Source organism: Paralichthys olivaceus, chromosome 13 (genome assembly GCF_024713975.1).
Source record: "Paralichthys olivaceus isolate ysfri-2021 chromosome 13, ASM2471397v2, whole genome shotgun sequence".
In the NCBI taxonomy this organism is placed as follows: domain Eukaryota; kingdom Metazoa; phylum Chordata; class Actinopteri; order Pleuronectiformes; family Paralichthyidae; genus Paralichthys; species Paralichthys olivaceus.
In genome coordinates this window covers 11,681,268-11,702,501 of record NC_091105.1, presented here as the reverse complement: position 1 = coordinate 11,702,501, position 21,234 = coordinate 11,681,268, and the positions used below count along the sequence as shown (strand labels likewise).

Below are 21,234 nucleotides of genomic sequence, written 5' to 3'. Positions count from 1 at the left end.
ACGGGTGCCAGCGTTTTACAGAGTCAACATATAGAGACAAACAACCATTTACAGAACATGCAAACTCCAAACAGAAAGGACCCGGGCAAACTCAGCATCAAACCAAGAACTTTCTTGCTCTGAGCTGACAGCACTAAACACTGGTATAGCCCTCACCAGAAAATTTTAGGCTTAGTTAGAATCTTTCTTAGAATATTCTCCGGAGTTTTGCAACTGAACCACCTAAGCGTATCTTTTCCTGAAGGGTTAAATGCTGAGCAAAGAAGCAGCACCAGTTATGCTGCCATGTGAGAAATTCTACTTGCATGCTTGCAGTACTGTATATCCTAAGGATTGGGTATATACCGTATACTGTATATTTATTTCAACTGACAATCTTCTACCCCCTATATTTATTCTGCTTGCAGATAATGGTGCGATGCTGCTTCTGTCACTCCTGCACCTCATTTAAGTTTTTTCCAGGTTGTAAAGTTTTACTGTCATCACTGCCGATGCCTGTGGGCGTGATAAAGTCGAATAAACTGGGATTATCTGTGGAATCATCGCTGAAATAATTTGATTGGATGCAACAACATCTCGATTACTCTCAGTGTTTTTTATTTTATCCCATGTTAGTTTGCCAGTTGCCACAGCGATGGCAACAGACCACATGCAAGGACTGGCAAAGTGGGTGATGACAGACTGACGACTTTGCGTACCGCTGACCTACTTTACTTCAATATCAGTACCCTGCTGTGGTGGGTGTGACAGATAATGATGAGGAAAGATGCAGCACAGATAGAGCACATCCACATTTAAGCCTTGCAGCTATTTTCTAAATCATTGTTTTGCTGTTTCCTCTCAGCCTGGTAGTAAATGCCCCATAGTCTCATTCGTTGTGTTTTCTTCTCAACCTCAACTTCATATACAATCACCAATATGATGCAGGGATCCTCCTTCCTGTTTGAGCTACTGAAAGCAAACCCAGTGAAAAAACCCTGCTGCATGAAGGATGAGTAATGGTAGTCATCCCTTTCATTTTATGGCACTTTCTGGAAATAATGGAAACAGAAGAGCAACCGAGCATCACGGATATGTTTGTATGCGGAAAATGAGCAAGGCTAATGCTGGAAACCAATTTTGTTAGCTGTCCAGCATTGAGTGGCAGGGACTGGTCTCAGGTTGAGATCGGCATGTGGAGATAAACAAAAAGCCACCCATGACTCGAACAGGCCAGCATTACCGGAATGTGCTAGCACTGACATTGACAATAAGAAGGTGTCTGAAGCAGCACAAAACACATTTGCTTTTAAAAGTTGTCTTCGTAGCAGTCGCACAACTGTCACGTCTGAATGTTTTCAGGCCCCCACAGCAGGTTTTTCTTCACTCTCCGGGCATTAGAGCACATTCCTGATGATTATAGAAATTCCATGAGTACTTTTATGATTGTTATAATTATGAGAGCATTACATCCCTGTAGCTGTTCCAGCTGAGAAAACGTGACAGTGTATTGCAATTTTAAGAGGAGAAAACAGCTGCTCTCTGTGGCACATCAATACAAGCCATCAAAGAAACACTTTCACTCTGTTGAGTCATTCCACTGTCAGGTAAAAAATGTGCTGCTTGTCCTTAGTTGCACTCCTGCGTTCTTTTGTGGTAAGAGGAGTGACTGACAACATGATTTGACGTCTCAATCGACATTTACAGAGTATATTGAATTAACTTAGCTGCTGCAAACTGTTGGTATTGTTACTTTAGCTGGATCATGTTTTGCGGTGCCTCAACTTTATCCATCCTACCTTCCTTTGTTCTTCTAGTCCTACGTTTGCTTTGGCCCAACAACGAATCCATGACAAATGTAGTGAGCTATTGGGTTTGAAGTTTCAGGTGGCTTTTAGGGTTTCAGGTGAATGTGATTTTGAGAGTTGGGGTTCACAAGCATTTCCTCTCAATAAATAAGTGCCTGGGATCTTTTCCTAAATAGGGAAATGAAAAAGACCGACTTTTTGGGTGCATATCTGTGCCAAATGGTATGGAACTAATCTCCACTGAGATATTTCTCATTAGAGGGAGGTGCAGTGGAGTGTGGACCACGTACAGGGAGAGGGAAGGAACTTTGTGTTCCAGCAGATGGGCTTCATTTAGAGGAATAACTTTCTGACAGTTTTTTGCTTACTACAAAGCTAAGCAGAGGAACTCAAGCTCTTTGAGAATGGCAGTAGAACTGAGTCTTCGTGGAGGAGTTTCTCTGCAATGTTGTTGCTGATTAACACATACCTGCACCATAGACTGTAATGATGGACAATATGATGGCTCCCAAACGTAAAGCAAGATGGAAGTATTCATATTCGGAAATGTAATATTTAATTGCTATATTTATGGAAAGCGAGAGGAATGTCGTCCATCCATCTTTATATTTAAATCCAAGATGCATTGTTGTTGTGCTGCTCTGCTGTGAATGACACAGAACTATCACTGAGCACTGCTGAGTGTAATTTATCTGTTGCCTGATAAACATCTAGTGTCCGTGAGGAAACTCAGTTTAGAGGAAAAAGTGAACACTGATTCAAGACCTGTGTTGAAGTTGCAGCACAAATCAAGTTTGGTTTTTATGGTGAAGGTGTGATGAGTAACACAGAGTATCTCCCATCTGTCTTTCCGCTCCAGTGATCTGAGAGATTGTCTGTTTGGAGATCTCTAACCTAATGTCTGAGTCTTCTTCCTGACCACAGAGCCGTGCGACCATAGAAGAGGGTCCAGTATTAAAAAGCTTTAGTTTCTTGGTGACTGAGCTGTTACTTTGTCCAAGCCAGAATCGTGGAAATTGGTTTCAGTACCTGTCAGCTGCATAGACCTCAAATTAAAATGTTAAACGATATATAAACATGTCCAAGGAATTTATTTTAGATACATAAAAAATGACAAAACATTATTTTGTTTTCTACATTTTCCATCCAAGAAACTGAATGTACTGATGATTAATAAGTTATATATGCTTTTTATCAGTAGATCATTTACAAAGTGCTTTATCACACACAGCTATGATGATTAATATAATCAGAAGTTTATAAAAGAATAAATAAAATACAACTATCTTCAAAAATGTGTCTGTTTTGAGAAGCCGACTTTGGCAACCTCGATTTGCTCAAGCTGGGAGTTCCACAGTGGGGGGGCCAAACTGGAGTCCCAGTCACAGCTCCTTCCTGTTATTTATAAACGCATAAATCACCAATATCGTGCTGCTTCCCCTCCTAATACCTCTGGACTTGTTGAGATTTACTCCTTGAGGATGTGGGTGCCAGTGACTTACCAGTACTCTTCCATAAAAGACCAACACTCATCTACTCAACATGTGTCTGAACCATGTACGGCGCGGAGTGCACGAAACATATAAAGCTGAGCTTCACTCATACCAAATACCACCAGAGTCATAAATTAGAAACGAGACATCTCCTATAGATAAGGGACTCTGTTGTAACTGGATTGCGAGGTGTTTGATTTCAGCAGGCAACATCAAATCTGAGCCAGTTAACCACATATGGCTCAGTCCCAAGCTGTGTGTGACACAGATGCATCTCCAGTGTCTTGTATGTCTTTGGCAGAATGGATTACACCAATAATATGTATGTGTAGTGTGACACTGCGGTGGATGTCCTTTCCCTGCAATAACATGCCCTGGGAAAATTTAACCCCAAGTTTGACTCATATTTAAAGAATATTATTTAACAATTCTTCATAAATATGTCTAAATTAATTTATATTGTTGACTTTAACCTGCATTTATATCAGCATCGAACGATCCTAGCCAGTTAGCCAGTCGGCTGTTTTTTCTTTCCACTGTTTGTATTGGCCACTCGTAATAGATCATGATTATTCACTGCCGCTTGCGAACTGCGTGTTCTGTCCCAGTAAAGCACAAACACACAGTGAAACCCAGCGACCCAAGAAGACTATGGTACAAGAAAGGGTGCTGAAGACAACAACCCCCATGAGTGGGTCTTTTCTTTTATTCAGGGGTCTTTTGTTATTGTTTTGATCGAGAGACCCCTAGTGGCAGAAGTTACATAATGTTTGTTTAACACCATGAAAACACAACCTTATGTCAAGCTTGTTGAGCTGTTTTCTGTGAAAAAGATTTGTCTTTTCATGAAGATTTTTTATTTTTATTTTTACGTAGTGAAGCTTGAGTCTGTTGGCCGCAGGTTCATTCTGTAATGGGCCCTCTGCTGTCTCACTCTCTCGTCCTTTCACACTTAGATTCTGTGCTTTCAAAAAATAAAAAACATTTTACAAAGCAGAATGATTGTTGCCTCACTGGACCCACATATACCAGCTGTCAGTATGTGTGAAGTTTGAAGTGTGTTGTGAATATGTTGTGTGTCACCCTGTTCCGGTGTCTAGAAGTAGCCTGTGCGTGTCCACAGAACTGCCAACACACTCCTTGTTTCTCTCCCTCTCTCCATCCATCTCTCAGTTCATCAGCTGAGGGGATTTACTCTTTGGCTGAGGAGGAGGAGGCCAACAACAATAATGAATAGAGGCTTGTTGCTCTGAATCCCAAGCGAACGCACACATCAGTGTGTGTTTCTCACACTTCTGAATAGAAGTAGCAGCAGCTGTTTGTAAAGACAAGGAGCTCATCGGTACAACTGTGTGCTCTTGTGTGCATGAAGGGTGTACTCAAGGCAATATGCACCTCTGTTTAGCTGCCTGTTGGTTTCTTTCAATTGCATGTTTGGGTGTAAAAGTTGTAACTCATCCACACTCATGCACCAACAGTGATAAATCATTTCCCTGCCCATCTGGATAGGATTGTAACATCTGCAAGGCTGCAACACATAGCGACATGCTAGTCATGTCTTAATGTAGCGATATGGAGGGAAAGAAAGAAAGAAAGGCCTAATATCCTGATTAATTGATTACCTAATCAACATTAATCTCAACAATTTAGTTTTATTTTAAATGCCCACAAGTCAGTAGCATCTGCTACATAGATAAATAGGTAGGTGGGTGGGTGGGTGGATAGACAGGCGGTTGGGTAGGTAGGTCGGTTGACCTAGGTAGGTAGGAAGGTAGGTAGGTAAGTTGGTAGGTAGGTATGTAGGTGGATAGGAAGGTAGGTAGGCAGGCAGATGCACACTAAACATAGTAATTTGAAAGTGAGGGAATAAAAAGAAATGTTCAGAGAAACAAACTGTTTCATTGTGTTCTTCAAGCAATAAAGTATCTGTCAAATACAATAAAAACAATTTACCATCTAAATAAAAAGCAGGCATGTATAACAGCGTAACACAGAGAGTGGCTGTACTGAACTGTAACACTCCTCTGCATTGGACTGGAGTGTTGCTGTATGTTGCTGTATCTGCAGCAGTAGGTTTTGCTGAGTCAGAGAGAGAGAGTGTCAGCGAGCTACTGAGATTGTGCTCAATGCTGCCCCTCCCTGGCAGACTCTAGCGCCTGCACATAGGGCATAGGATTGTCAGGCAGTTGCAGGAAATGTTTGCCTCCATCACAAGCATCTGTCATCAGCCTCGTCCCCTCCTATATTTCTCTTTGGAGCTGCCATAGCTCATTAATGGGTGTATTGTGTATCACAGCCGTTGTGGTGGCTATTGGCTTGAAGTTTCCTCAATGACTTTGGATGATGGTAAACTGCAGATATGACTTTGTCAGCAGAAAACATCCTCTGTTTGCTAATTCTCTACAGATGTGCTCTGAGTTTCTCCTACTGTTCTTTCCCTTTCACTGTTCCTCTTTTAGGTTATTTTTTCTGATTCAGCTAGTCGGGAAAATTGCAGCCAATGATGCAGATCACCAAGTGATTTTTAAGGAGAAATGTGTGAATGATCCATTAAAACACTAGCAGCTATGCACTTATTTTTCAAGAAAAGTTACAGTCATCCTAAATCTCCTCCAGGATTAGTGTTATTTTCTTTTTGTGTGACAGTATCACAGAAAGATGTGTGACTTGTCAACTCATCTCTCCATTCTCTCCTTTTCTCTCTCCACACAGAAAAACTCTACAACTCAACTGGACGGGAGCTACGAAGAGCCCTCTTCTCACTCAAGCAGATTTTTCAGGTATTTATTTCCTCTCTCCTAGTTCTCATTAAAACAGCAGCTCACAAGATCTAGTGTGTTTTGTCATAATCTCAGCAGCAGTTCTTGTGAAGTTTACCTAACAATGCTTTTTCCAGGGGAACTGAGTGTTCATGTTCACATTAACGTGAAAGGGCGAAGTGTTACGTTCACTCAAACTTGGACATGGTATTGTTTTCCCGAGGCAGAGTCTGCCTTCGTGGCACACACACACACACACACACACACACACACACGCACACACAGTGGGCTGGGCTGAACTGTTGGGCAGTCGACTGTAGAGGGGGAGGGTTAAGTGACAGTTGGATAAAAAAGAAAGCAACAGATTCAGAACACATTAGAATGGCTCACTTTTAACATGTGGCTCTGCAGGGTTTCAGTTTAACAGAATACTGATCATTCTTGTTTTTTAATAAAATGTCCACTCGGTTTGATTTATTTCAGTAATATTTCTCTACAATACATCACAGACTTGTAAATGTAGGAGTCTCAGAGCTGCTGTTCATTCTATTTCTGTAGTTGCACCCCTGTATATTTAGAGCGTTTGCCAAATGACTGGAGTCTCCATCACAGATCTACGGTAAAGCTCTTCTGCAAGCACTTACACATCCTCCTGGGAGAGAAGGAGCCCTGACCAGCTCCCTGTGTTTATTGCTCCTCTTCCTCTGTTTCCCATCTGAACAGTAGAATATCAGAAAATGTTTAAACCTGTAGAAAGCCTCCTGCTTGGCCTTAAATTACCAAGTCATGGGCAGGTGTGACAGATGCAGGTGGTTTTGTCATTGAGGGCTAAATGTGGGATGAAGTGTGGAGAGCCAAAACAACAGGAATCCATCTGAACAAGCTGCAGGCAGATCGCATCACTCAATGCACTTTCAGTGGCTGTTGGTTAATTTAAAAAGTTTAAGTTAGATTAGATTTATTCAGCTGAGGAGGGAGGAATGAGAAGTGTGCTCGAGCCCTCTGGCAAACCAGAGAACACATAAAGAAGTGTGAAAGCACGTTCCCTACATTACCACTTTTAGACTCCTTAATAATACTGTGGTAAAATGTAACACATGTTGTGTAGCATTGTTTAAGTTAAAAAACAGAAACTTCAGTTTTTAGTTATCTATATATAATTTATGAATAATTGGTCATATTTATAAGCTGTGAACATTGGTGTAAGTAAAAATCACGACAGCAATTCTGGAGTTTTTTTTGGGTTGATTTACTTCTTTACCACAACTCTTAAAGTAAACATGTCTGTTTGGAATGGGCTGTGGTGATGCAGGTTAAAGCTTTCTCTCTGAAACTGTAAAAGTGACCTGCAGTAATTAGCCTCGGCAACTAAAGACCGACTGCAGGACTCAGTACGCAGAACCCTGAAGCTGCTTCACTGCTGCTGCACAAAGAGCTGCTTATTCAAAGTTCGGTGAAGTGCGAGAATCAGTTGATGTCGTGAACGCACTGTTGTTATGATCGACAACATCACTTGGATTGAATAGCGCCTGTTTATTAAAAGTTTTGAACATTAATCAGATCACTTGTCCACATTTGACCAAATTTCGACTCTGCACTTAATTGTCTCTCAACAATACTCATGACAAGTGTGGAGCCGATAAGACGAACAGTTCTCGGGTTCTGTGTTCCACACACACACAAGATTTCTGGAAATACTAGACAGATCATCAGACAGATTGTCAAGAGTTGCGTGAGCTATTAAACAACAGGTTTCAGTTTGTTTTTTCTCTGCAGGCTCTTATATTCTTAACCTACTTGCTTCTTCCCAGGATGACAAGGACCTGGTGCACGAGTTTGTGGTGGAAGAGGGCCTGACATGTTTGATAAAAGTGGGAGCTGAAGCCGACCAGAACTACCAGAATTACATCCTCAGGGGTATGTCAGCTGCAGAAGTGCACCTATAAACAACACAGCATGCTTTCCTCTCTTGTACTTTCTCACACCTCAGTTCTCCTCGCCGCTGAATCGAGGATGTTATTAATCAATCCAGTAACACTTTCCTTTCCATAAACCTATCCAGAACCACATGTGTTTACATGCACCATGTGAATTGATGATTCTGCTTGATGACCTCACACTCACACTCTTATGGTAGATAAACAAACTCCAATGTGTGTCTCAGTTAAGACTGAAGTTAGGCCAAGGGTTAATTTATCTGTCCCATGTCGGTGAGGTGAAAGATCATACGTGTTGAGGTCGGGGAGGGCAGCATGTTCGGGGACACTCGAGGACAATAGCAGTCCAAGGTCACAGCCATTTAACAGCCTGTTGTGAAGCGGCGGGCTACACACTTAAGTGGCTAATAAAATTTCTGGCAGGATATTGCAGATCATAAAACTAATTTTCCCTCCTCTCCCTCTTTTTTAAAAAAAATCTTTCACTCATGTTTTATTTTTTCTTGTGTGTTCCCTCAACTGTCGATGAACATTTGTTGCACTTCTGTTTTTTTACCTGGTGTTATTGCAGGTTGTCTGTCTGTTGGCAGGATTACACAAAAGCTACTAAACCTTATTTTTCAAACTTGGTGGAAGTGTGGGATATGGGCCAAGGAAGAACCTGTTCACCTCCGGTGCAGATTCAATTTAGGGTTCAGGATTTTTCACTTTCTGAGACATTATGAGATCCGTCATTTGTTTTGGTATTTTTGTGAATTTCTCAAGAAATAATGCAGAATTTGGTGCAGAACTGATAATGATCCAGATTTTGTGAATCAAAATAAATACTTTTAGGGCTGTGATCTTTATTAAGTTACAATAACAAATAATACTTTCAATCTTAATCAAAAAATCAACATTTTGCCTCCATTCTATGTAAGATGGCCAAATTTATGAGTACATAGTACTAGCCTATATTTATCTGACCTCAATTCATGTTTATGTGATGTGATGTGGCAAATCAGCCCAGGGGAAGGCATTTGCTCTCCGAGTGACCTTATAGTTAATTCCTGTTTTTATGAACAGAATATAGTATCAGATGTAAACATTGAAATATGCAGAAGCTTGTATTCAGCTTTTTCATTTAACTAGTTTCATTTAGTTAATCACTTATTTATTTCTTCATTAAGCTAAATTGAGTCACAGTGTAGTTGACCACCATGATTTGGTTGTACGTTTCAATCAGATGTCAGCCCCAGTCATCTTTAAATAATTAGGTGCTTCATGTCCCTAAATACTTGTAAATAATGCTGTAATTTGTGAACTTCGATGATCTTTTCTGTCACTGAACAACATGAAAGTGCAAAGGACGGACGTCTGTGACAAAGTAATGTTGTTGCCTCCTGAGCAGGATATAAACATGAACATGAACCATGCCTGGACGGCCTCCGTTGGCTCTGATCTTTTAATGTTTGATGCTTCATCTGAACTTGGCCTGGTCTCTGACTCAGACAGATAAATCACACAGGTTAAGTGGCCAAAAACAGTGAGAGAGCAGGAGAAGCACAGGCTTTTCTCCAAACTTCAGAATTGACCACATTCTCATCAAGCTTGTTGTATCTTTTCACTCCTCCTCATTGTTCGGTACTTTTCCCCCTTCACCTCCCAGAGAATTCTGATAAAACATCTGTCAGTACCTTTCTGTCTGACTTTTTTTATTCTTTCATGTGCTAATTTATGGTTTAATCTCTGCAGGCTGCACCATTTTCCCTTGTGTGTCTCCACATCACCACAAGAAACTAAACCAGGCTGCCCCTCTCCCAAAAGCCCTTTTAACCTGCTTCAACCCTGTTTCAACCCTTGAACTAATTTCTCCTGACCAGCTGAGGAAATGTGGGGTGTAGTAGATCACCCTCCCTCGTGAGCCATGTGTTGGAGAACACAAGTCGAGCATGTGCTGGAACGCAGATGCACGGGTCAGAAATGTATATAGATCTGGCTGCTTTACTCTTGATGACTTCCAAGAGGAGCTATGTCATAAGGATTCCCCGGAGGAAAGTAAATTAGCTGCCTGAAATTTTCACACGTGCACACAGAGAGGAGAAGAAGAGAGCAAAGCATCTTTAGTAACTGCTTTGGTATCAAACTCTGATCATTTCTAATATGGTATGTTTTTTTGCTGTACTGTCTTTCAAGTTGAGGCCAGTAAAAAAGAAAAAAAGGAATGCAGCCTTGAACCCATCTGTCTGGTGTACATTAACCTCACCCCCTCCTCGACAAAACAATCTTGCTGTCTTTCATGAATAAAATTCAATCTTATGGGTCTTTTGTAGTTGAAAAAGGCACAAGTCACACGTGCACGCCACTCATAATGCATTTTACAAGAACAGGTTCCCAGCCTTCGCTCCCTGGAACATTGCCGTCATTGGTACAGTTCCTGCAGCTCTCCCAGTAATCTACACCATGTCACTTTTTTCTTTCTCCTCATTTTTTCACTCAGTCTTCTCAAAGACCCTGGAGGTGTCTGTGGCCAGTTAGTGCTCCCTCAGTGATGTGGGTATTTTCTGGGTCTGCCTGGCTGGGCTCTGGCCCCTCTCTGGGGCCCCTCGCACCTGGCTCGGAGGGCTTCCAGACCTGGACTTAGCTCTTTGGAGGCCTGAGTTTCTTTTTCTTTTTGGGCCCAGGGGAAGGCTTGTATGCCTTTATCACCCCATCAGAGGGGCAGGGTGTGAGGTCACTGTTCCAGAGGTGCCTTTGCCATCTGGAACTCCTGTAAGCTTCACACTCAGCCTTAAGTAAGGTGGGTAATGAAGGGTTGGTAGTGACATTCATTTTTCATTTTAAAGTCAGCATTTGCATTTCTTCGTTTTAGGAACTAATAACAGGTTATGCTAGAATATTTTTTTAGGGGGGGGGTGGTATAAAACAAATTTGGTCACGATGAATAAGTTTGCCCATCTGTGGCTCCACTCTTAAACCAAAACTTTAGTAAAGACCTTGAAAGCCTCTTTAAGTTAGTGGTATAGACCAAATTGCAGATGCTTCAGGTGCTCGCACTGCAAAATATTTGGGGGGGTTCTGATATTTTGTGCACCCAAAATATCTTTTTTTTGCCATTTTTATTGTAGATTTTCTACTTTTTTTGTTTTAAGGCACAAAATAACACCAGCAGCTTGTGCAAAAGGTCAACAAGGTTTTGGCACAAAGCTCAAACTTTTTTCATTGTGGTTATAAGAAAAAAGAGGCCTATAGTCATAATTTTCCTGAGTGAAACAGGGAAATGAGGTGGAATAACAAATAACAAGTTTCCTGGATTGTCGTTCCACTTGCAGTATTTACAGGAAGAGCTGTGACAAAAGTAACAACTTTGTTGTAATTGGTAAGTGTAAAAAAATGCGGGCAGCAGATTAAAGACAAACCAATTACAGTCGACTTGAAGCAATTATTCCCTGCTTTGAAATGTTCACTGTTGACATTCCTCACCATGACCTATGTTTTCAGCTACACCTTCTGTGTTTGCACTTTGTAAAGGCCGTGCCACATCTGTCTGCACACTGTTGTTTACAAAACACTGGCCATAAGTGTCGGTGGAATCAAACTGGTTTTTCATCTATAGGAATTTACCGAAACAGCCTTTTTCTTTTTTTTCCCCTTTTCATCTTGGACCCATTTTTGGAAAACACATTCCTAAGCTTTGTGTAAATTATCGTCACACCCAGAAGGCCATATCTCAGATCACATGCTGTGTTATGTTGTATATACAGAGGCTTACATGCTATAACCTATATGTGAATTTATAGCTTCCACCAAAATAGGGGATGCAATGTCCAGAGGTATAACTGTATCACATAAGTCATGCCCGTTTTTAATTTTATGCTTTTATCTCCTCCTTTCCTTCTCTCTCACATATGTCTCTTTCTATATGTCTATCCCTCTATCTCTCTCCCCTCTTCCACCATCTTGAGCACCCCTGTTTTTAATGACACCTCCTTACAATTAATGCTCCTTGATGCTGTGGAGGGTCTAGAGGGAGCTGCTCACTGGGCCTCTGTGGGAAAAGGAGATGTGCACTAGTCAAGTGTTTCATTGCCTCTTAAACTGTCTGGGACCTGGAACACTGCTCCCAACGCAGCGCTCATTGCAGCTTTTAGTGTCGCGCACAGCAGTAACTTTAGTGGGCAGCTGTCTTTTTCACAAAGCTACAAGTGCACCTGAAACACAAGGCTCTTTTCTTCAAACTGCAGTCGGTCTCTGTGGTTTTGTGTAGCGGCATAACATTTTATTTGTTTCACATCAGCAAGGCAGTGACACATCTGTGCAGCTGTTTGTGCATGTATGTGTGTATATGAGTGATCCAAGAGATTGTTCACAAATAAAATAGCTGATAATGTCACTTCTTAACTCCTCCTCTGTGGCTGAAGAGGTCTCATCAGTAAAACCAGCGGTGAACCTTTAGACCTCTGTGACACAGAGCAGAGAACTAACTCTACAGTAATAGTTTATATCTTTTACCTATGACTTTGAAACTACAGATCATTTGTAGATTAACTAAGAATCTAAGTAACTAGAATGGACATTCCCCTTATGAAACTATAGATCCAGACTTTAATTTGGATCTGCAAACAAATTATTCCTCGGGAAATAAAAAAAAAAAATGCAATGTTTAAGAAAATTAGGCCTGAATCCACCCAGTTGTGTCGATCTCCACCTAAATTGAATGGGTTCCTCATTGGCTCATGTCCCATCCTTCCACCAAATTTCATGGAAATCCTTTCAGTAGTTTTTGCCTAATCTAACCAACAAAACAAATTGGCAGGGGTGAAAACATAACCTCCTTGGTGAAGGTAAGTGCAGTTCAAAAAAATGTTTACCAGAGCGAAACGGAATTCTCCCCCCCGCTGGTTTGACCATTTCACTGAGCAATAAGTGAAAACCCAGGCACAACTGGGTTAACAGCGAGGTTGGAAGCTCCTGTTGGAAACAGTGTGTATTGTGTTGTCTGGCTGTGTTAAAAGTCGTCTGTTCTAGAGGGGGGAGACCTTTTCTACGGTCTATCGTCTGGATAAACATTTCCATTCCGTCTGGGCTGGGCTGGACCTGAGAGGTTTCGTGCCAATGCATTGGTATACAGGGCCATATATGCTGGTTAATGTAGGTTTAATCATTTCCTTGTTTGCATGACCATGCGAGAATAATGCTTAGGAAAAGATGAGGGTATGCTCTGTTAAATCCTCCAGGATGAAGGAAATTTGAGAAGGAAAACTTAGAGAACTGCTGACACATATTGAAAGTGGACAATCAGGTTTTTAGTGAGGAGGAGATCTCCAGGAATGCCCATGTCCTACCAACAGAAACGCAAAACTCCAGGTTTGTAATGAGATCCCATGGGAACACATGCATGTTTTCCACCAGATCTCTCCTGCAGCTCTCTGAGCCAGAGCCACTTCTCCTGCTGCCCCGTTGTACAAAACTTTTCAATCTGAAAAACACTCACTCACTCTCATAAACACATGCACACATCAGGGATAACACGCTTGTTATTCATTCACACTTACTGTTCAATGTGCTGGTTATGACCCAAAGGGGACACAGGTTTTGTTTTATTTACCTCATTCTCCTCATACATCCAAATATTTATTTTCATTGCTTTCAAGGTTTTATCCTCATGAAGAAAGACAATAATAGTTTATACATATCCAGGCTACTTTACCTGCCTGACACTTTTCTCTATTTTGGGATGACGGGAATAAATTCACTTGGTCAGAGGAAATAAAAGAAATGAGCGCTACACATGGTTTTTAGCCCACAGCCTTTCAACTACTCTTTTCGCTCCACTGACAACATTACTACTGTCAAATTAAATCACCAGCTTTCAAATGACATATAGAGTGCTGCTCTAAAAGCTGCACTGCTGTATATTCCATTTACTGCCATTTTAACATTCTTTACATATAAGTTCAAATTTTTAAAAGGTAAAACTAAAAAGAGGCCAGTCAACCTTTAACTGAACAGAAAACATAATCTGTTGTTATATCTGTCATTAAGCTTCGAGTCACGTTCCTACAGGATACATCCCGACGCCCCCCCCCCCCCCCCCCCCCCCCCCCCCCCGTAGGCCCCTTCAGCTCCCCCTGACATGAGTAGACAGCTTACATCTGAACCCAATTCAACCACACCTGTGTGCCCTATTTTCTGCCTCCCTTCATAGAAGGTATCAGCCGGAGCAGAACCCACTGGCAGTGGAATTCCAAACCCAATCCTGGAGCTGGTTTTACTGTAACAGACTTCAGTATACAAGCCAATTATATTATAAGAATGTTTGATTTGGTTCATTTCTCAGGCTCTTATTTTATCATCTCTGACCTTGCTGTCTAAGATACATAAACTATAATTTGGAAAATAAATAAATCTTTTGCCGTAATGGAGCCACAGCAGATAGACTTGAAATCCTCAGAGTTTGAGTGGGTTTTACAGCTGATTCCTGTGAGCTGAGTGTTTTTTGGGACTGAATTCAGAATATGGCTGGCCAGAGCCAGAGTGAATCACATCACTGCTCTCTCAAGAGCAGTAAGAATTTACCACAGCTCATCTTTCAGTTCGCTGTACAAGTGGGTGGATGTCCATGCAGGAGCTTTTTTTCAAAAGTCTTCCCTGCTTGGATAAGGATGGAGAAGCTCATCTTTTTGGGCCTTCCCCCAGATTGCTTGTCCAAAAATGAAGTACAGTAGAACCTCAAATGTGTTACATGTTTCCTATTTTGCACACCGAGGAAATAAAGGGTGATAGAGAATAACATATGTATATATTTTTTCAGTATTTTATTCCCCTTATAGTGTAATAGTCTTGTTTTGCCCTGCTCAGCATTGCAGTGGTACAGCAGGTCTGCAGGGCCTGTGGGGCTAACTCAGCCAAACACTGGAAAGACATCCCTGCCTCACCTCATGCTGTTGTTCCATTAGGTCTGTTTGTTTGTCTTGAGGGAATTTGTTTTGGCTGAGGCCCACAGTAAATTGTGTCAAATGCTGGCAGACATGTATCCAGGTAAGAAAATGGATGCACCCCCCCTGTTGTTTTATTGTATGGGGCTCAATGTAAGTCTGGCAGTCAGTTTGGTGACTGCATCGGGCTGTCAGGGCCGGTTAGTCTGGCTCCAGTAGTATATGGGTGATTAGCTGATTAACGAATGGAACGTAACCCACTAACATGTCTTCCCCAGTTCATATACACTGAGGACTGTTTAATTGGCCTGAGTAGTAAGCTTGTCTTTATTGTATTGTATTGTCAGCAATGATAAAAGACAAATCTGCCAGATTTTTAACATCTTCTAAGTGTCATTAAAAACAGTTCTCTATAGGAATGCCAGTGGGTCTGTCCACCGCCTTGATCCGGACTGAAATATCTGAGCATGAGTGTAATTGATTGGCATTCAATTTGGCAGAAACATTCAGGCCCGCTTCTAGTGATCCCCTGAGGTTTTATATTCGTTTTGGAAATATTCTTGGCATAACGTCCTCATCAACTTGTAAGTTTACAAATTGGGCAGAGTAGGTGCTCAATATGGCTGCCTGAACGATGTCAGCTATTTCAACAGACTGCTACCCTGCAACACAACTTCAGTAACTGATGTAATCAGAGAACAAACTTTTTTTGGTGATCTGTATCAATGCTGCAATACGCAGACTATGAAAATCAAGAAAATCAAGTGCATGGCCGTCAGTCAACTTGGTCTTGTTTGCCTGACAGAACAGATTTTTAGTTTGTTTTGTTTTTGAATAATCCTGCTGACAGTCAGACCAACAAACAGCAATAAAGACTTAACCTCCTTGAGGGAGGTAAAACGTTTTGCAGAGCTGAGGGCAACTGAAGTAAGGGTGATGTTTCTCTGTGGGTTCATCACTGCAAGTGAACCACTATCACATACAGGTGGTCATGAGAACTACTGCTAAACTGAAAGTATTGCTGCTTTCAACGCTGACTTAGGAGGAATGTTGGACGTGTTATGTGGTGTTGAACCTTCTGTATGTTAGAAAATGTAAGTCCATATCTTAGCTTGTTCCAAGTATTTTTTATGAGTAAAAGTTTGACGACAATATTCCTGAATATATCTGATGACTTTCAACAATGACCACCAGTAAAGAGAACATGAGAAATCGTGAGGTCAGTGTTGACTGCTGTCTGTCTCACTGCCCAGAATCCAGTGTGGACTCTCCACTCATGAAATTCAAATCATTGACGATGTTATTACTGTTACATGTTAGAACAAGAATTTACATTAAAAGTCTTTTCCAGACTTTGCAGTAGAGCAGGTCCAGCTCACGTGGGTACAGTGGGGCAAACGTCTGAACTATGAGTGCAGCTCCCAGCTAATGCAGAGCATAACAAGATAAAGTCTCCAAACTGTGCTGCATGGGATGGAGATTTGGCCTCTATCCCATATAGTCCTGGTAAAATAAATGTTGCACGCTGACAGACAGTTTGGCTGACCCAGTTTTGACAAATTCCAAAATGTAAATGAAACCAAAGGGGCAGAGTGGGGAGAGCGAGCGGAGGGGGGGACAGGTTTGTAGAAGGGAAGCTGTTGAGTCCTGCATCTCCACAGATAAGATAAGGCAGATAAGATGTATTTTCTTTTAAAACGTCTCCATATGACTCAGCTGGCTCGTGTTGGTGCTGCCACCCAGACGTCGGAGTGCTTCTCACCTCGGCAGTGGTCAGGGAGCAGCCTTTCCTGCACATTCCTGGAGCTGTGGAAGATAATTGCTGTGGTTTATGAGAGGGAGAGGCCCTGAGGAAACACTTCCACCAGACCTCAGTTGCTTGCATTTTTACTTCTCTCAGAGTTCTGGTTCAGACACCGGACCAGGCTCTGTCTCCTTCAGGCAGTGGGTCTGTGGTCCCCCTCGTCAGCCTGTAACAAAACCTGTTTTCTCATAAGGCAAATGTAAAAGTATTGAAAGAAATGGAGTGTAAAAGTCCTGCACAAGCAGAACGCTGCTCATTGAACACTTCCAGGTTTCTTTTAAAGTAAATGTTTCATCCTCGGATATCCTCTTCTATTTATATTCTAATCACAGTGCTCCGAAGGCAGCTCGTCTTCTGCCAGCTTCTCATTACGTGACACACATGCAAAGCGACTCAGCAATGTTATTGTTGTCCTTTGTGTGAGGTATTTTAGAGCTGCTCATGATTACTCGAATGGAGGCCCACATTTTTGGCCGCAGATCAGTGCTTGAAGTGGAGGAGTCCTGCCCAGACTCAGCCCTCACATGCTCTTCTTATTAACCCTCCCCCAAAGTTATTGATGACTGTCTGTTGGGGAGTTTCAAAGCAATTCCCAGGTTCTAGATCTGGACCCACAGTCTCAGCTAACCACAAAGGCCCGAAGCCTGGGAGATACACCACAGTTTCAACACACGCACACACACAGGTAACTTTTCATTTTCCGCAGCAGTTTCATGACTAATTTAATCACAAGTGGGTGGAAATCAGTTCCAGTTGCAGTTCACAAAAGTGATTGCTTTGGGAGTAATTAGATGTTTCCTTCCAATGGTTTCTGACCAGACTCTGAAGGTTGCACTTTCCCATAATGAAAGGTAATTTTATTTTTTTGAAAACAGTTATGGTATCATTTTACCTATAACTGTTCACAGGGTAACTGCAGTTTATTTGGTTTCTGGTCCTTCAAGTCGAATTGTTCATGAATGGCAGCTGGCATTGAATAATTCCATGAAGCAGCAGTTTTAATGAATCTGAGAGAAAAATGTAATGATTGTGTGGTTTCTGGCCTGGTTCACAAGTGCTTTAATATCATATAATTTCTGTATCTTAACTGCTCGCTAAATTTAATTCACATATGATATAAACATTCGTTCTCATTCTTTTTTTTTTGCTTGGCTACATGCTGAAAAGCCACACGCTCGCGTTTGTTAAAATCTTGAAATAAGGTCCTACGATAACATGCGAGTGATCTAAAAGTCATTTCATTTCATTTTGTGGTCGACGTTTGGGACCGATCACTAACGTCAGATCTGTCAGCAGCTGAACATTCACGTTTTGTAATGACACTTTTAAAAGTCTCATTAAGGCCACCTATCTTTTCTCACCCCTGTTTTCAATGGACATTCCTCAGAGCCTCGTTGCACCAGGGGCAGATACTGTACACAGGTGCAGTCGAGAGATAAAAGACCGAGCGGTGATGATATTGCAGGTCAGACATCGGCTACCAATTTGAAAAGAACCATGCAGCTCATTACTCATCCAGCAAAAGTCACAGCTGTGTGTGTATAAAGAATCACTGCAAATCATTATTTTAGACAGAATTGGTTTTTTTGTAAACAATCTACCACAGGAATTCGTTCTTGACACCAGCTGTATGTCTTGTCATTACTGCTGTCACTCATCCGTCATCAGCCGTCCCATACAAAGTGTGTGTGTGGGGAGGGTTAATGGACATGGTGACACCTTGGCCCACGCTGAGTTAGGGGGATAATCATGTTTTCATAAACACACTTCGGTGCCACTGCTGTGACACACACAGCTCCGAGCTCGCATCAAGGAGAGGACTGCCAGGAATGCTGGGGCCTGACATGCTGTGAGTAATTAACCCTGATCGATAAAAGACGAAGTGCCGCTGCAGCAGCAGTGAGCCAGGCACACACACACACAATTGCATGTATGCATACACCCACGCACCATGCACACACAGCAGCTGCACCTGGGAATTTTGGCTTATCCACAGCATATTCACGATTTTCATGCCCTAGAGAAGAGGAGGGGAAAAATATGACAGAAGCTGCAGCTACTCACCATAACACGTCAAATATAAACTGCTCTAAACAGCAAGAGGAGAGTAGATGGTGTTTTTTTGAAGAGCATTGTTGTTTTTCTTTTTAAGCAAAATTATAAATTTTCACTGTTATCCCAGAGAATAATTCATGGATCTTGATTTTAAAAAAGGTACACGTAGAGATCGGATATCTCTGAATGTGTGACATTTAGTGCACCATGAGTGAATTTAAGGGAACAATTGAGTGCCATTCTATCTTAATTATTATTTTCCTGGATTTTTGGATTCTTTTGCAGCATAGCTACTTGCCCTGTTTCACTGTCACTGTGATTGCGTGTTTATGTTTCAGCCTTTTCCCCCGTGTCAGCTAATGTATCACCTGACGTTGCAGCGGGTTAAAGCTGAGCTCGTCTCGTTTGCTGTTTTCATCTCTGTTGACTGTATTAATTCCTCATGTGTGCTCGGCCACAGAGATGCCGTTCTAAGGACTAAAAGGGAGACTTTTGTTTTCTTCCCCACCCTTGTCCTCCAGTGTTTGCCTCCCTTCCCCCATCTATATGTTCTTTAACAGAAGTCCTACACTTTTTTACTGCCCCTCACTTTGACCGCCCCCCCACTGAGATCCCTTGGCTCTTATGTTCTTATTTATGTATCCTGTTACCGATGGAAGTCATGTCAGCGTCCAGTGAGGCGCTCTGCTCAAACATTTCACCCCCAGTTGTGTTCTGTAACTTGAGGGATGGGGGGGGGGGGTGCTGTTTTTTGTAAAATGTACCTCTGCAGCAGCTCCAGTTAAATCACTGTGGACAGATATCATTGACCCCTTTTTACTAACAATACATGAGTTTGCTTGTTTGTGTGAGTGTGCCTCTGTGTGTGCATGTGTCTTTTTGCATATGCAGACTAATATCTGGTCTGTTGTATATTTATATGACATCATCAATCAATTAAAAACAGATTGTTAAAGTACCAGAAAACAACTGGAATAGCAGATGATTAACCAGACCCCATCTCTCTCCCTCTCTCTCTCTCCAGCTCTCGGTCAGATAATGCTGTACGTGGACGGGATGAACGGCCTAATATCTCACAATGAAACGGTCCAGTGGCTTTACAGCCTGGTCGGATCCAAGGTAAAGAAAGATTAATGTTCAGGAGTTCCCTGCCTCATCTCTTCAGAGGATGATCTTTAAAGTCAACTCTGCAGCATCCTCTCATTGGGACCTAACCAAGCTGAAATAACCAGATAATTCACTACCTCTGCTTTGTAAACATGCAGGCAACTCTCATGTCATCAGGGTCTTCAGCCCTCTAGTGGCCAGACTGTGTTACGGTGCAGATTTGTCTCTCTCCTCTTCCCATACTGTTTTCTGTTCTCATGAATTTTCTCTTCTGCATTCCTGTGCAAATATTAACATAATCATTGGCAACTATTATGTTTTGATTTTTAAATCATGATACTGTCATGCTCATCTTTCTGTATGGCAAAGTTCCATCAGCAATACTAATGTTGACCCCAATTATTTGGCTGTTGCTTGTGCAGTCTTCTTGCTGATGTGGCATCTGTTCACAGGTGATGAGTTAATGCTGAAGTGTTAATCACCTATTTAATTATGTTGATTCTCACTCACTTACACTTTACGTGGCTCCTCTTTATAGTTTACTCTCTCTAGAGGTCTTCACAGCTCCACCCCAAACCATAAGACTCAAGGCCCGACTCGGGATCTGCATGAGTTTGAATCAGTCAGTACAGTCAGTCGGGTCGGGGTTTGGTTTCGATTTCGGGTTCTGTAGAACATTTCTGGGACTTTTGGGACCCGGGAAGAACTCTCCTTTTTCCCATTCACATTTTGTAGTGGTTTAACATTTGTCCTGCCTTTCCTTATACTTACTGTATTTCAAGACTCATTTGTGTTTCACTATTTAATTTCACTGATATTATTTGATATAAAGATTGTCATTTTTACCTTTGTGGTATTTGCATAGTGCTTGACTATAGAACAATATGTTTCACTGAGCTGTCAAACAACACTCAAGATTGTTCAGACTGGAAAAGCTTCTCTAAGACAATATTGCCCTTTAGTATTCAGGGCTAATACATGCTGTGTTAAGTTGTCCCATGGTTGTTTAGATGAAATATAACATGTACTGCTGAATTTCATGATTTGTCTTTGTATTTTGTTGCTGGTGGTGCTGCTCATTATTTTCTGTGTTAACTGTTTTTTTTCTTTGCACAGTTCCGTCTGGTGGTGAAGACGGCGCTGAAGCTGCTGCTGGTGTTTGTGGAGTACACTGAGTCTAATGCTGCGCTGCTCATCAAGGCTGTGAGCGTTGTGGACGCCAAAAGCGGTAAGAGCTCAGGAAAACCAGCCAATAATTCAAAATATAGGATGTGAATCACCTCACAGCACATCATCACTAACAGACTGGTTTAATTCCGCCTATAAAACCAACCACAGCAGCTGCAGAGCTGTCCAGCTGATAACAGATCAGTCT

General features: G+C 41.8%; 1 protein-coding gene across 6 annotated transcripts in view; it reads left to right on the top strand.

Moving 5' to 3' along the window:
• fhod3b (formin homology 2 domain containing 3b) overlaps positions 1-21,234 on the top strand; it is an 87,189-nt gene that overhangs the window by 46,465 nt on the left and 19,490 nt on the right. For all 6 annotated transcript variants that reach the window (XM_069536983.1, XM_069536986.1, XM_069536984.1 and 3 more), the window contains exons 4-7: positions 5,993-6,060; positions 7,851-7,956; positions 19,777-19,871; positions 20,976-21,087. In XM_069536983.1, the coding sequence (XP_069393084.1) occupies positions 5,993-6,060; positions 7,851-7,956; positions 19,777-19,871; positions 20,976-21,087 (381 nt within the window). The remainder of the gene's footprint in view (positions 1-5,992; positions 6,061-7,850; positions 7,957-19,776; positions 19,872-20,975; positions 21,088-21,234) is intronic.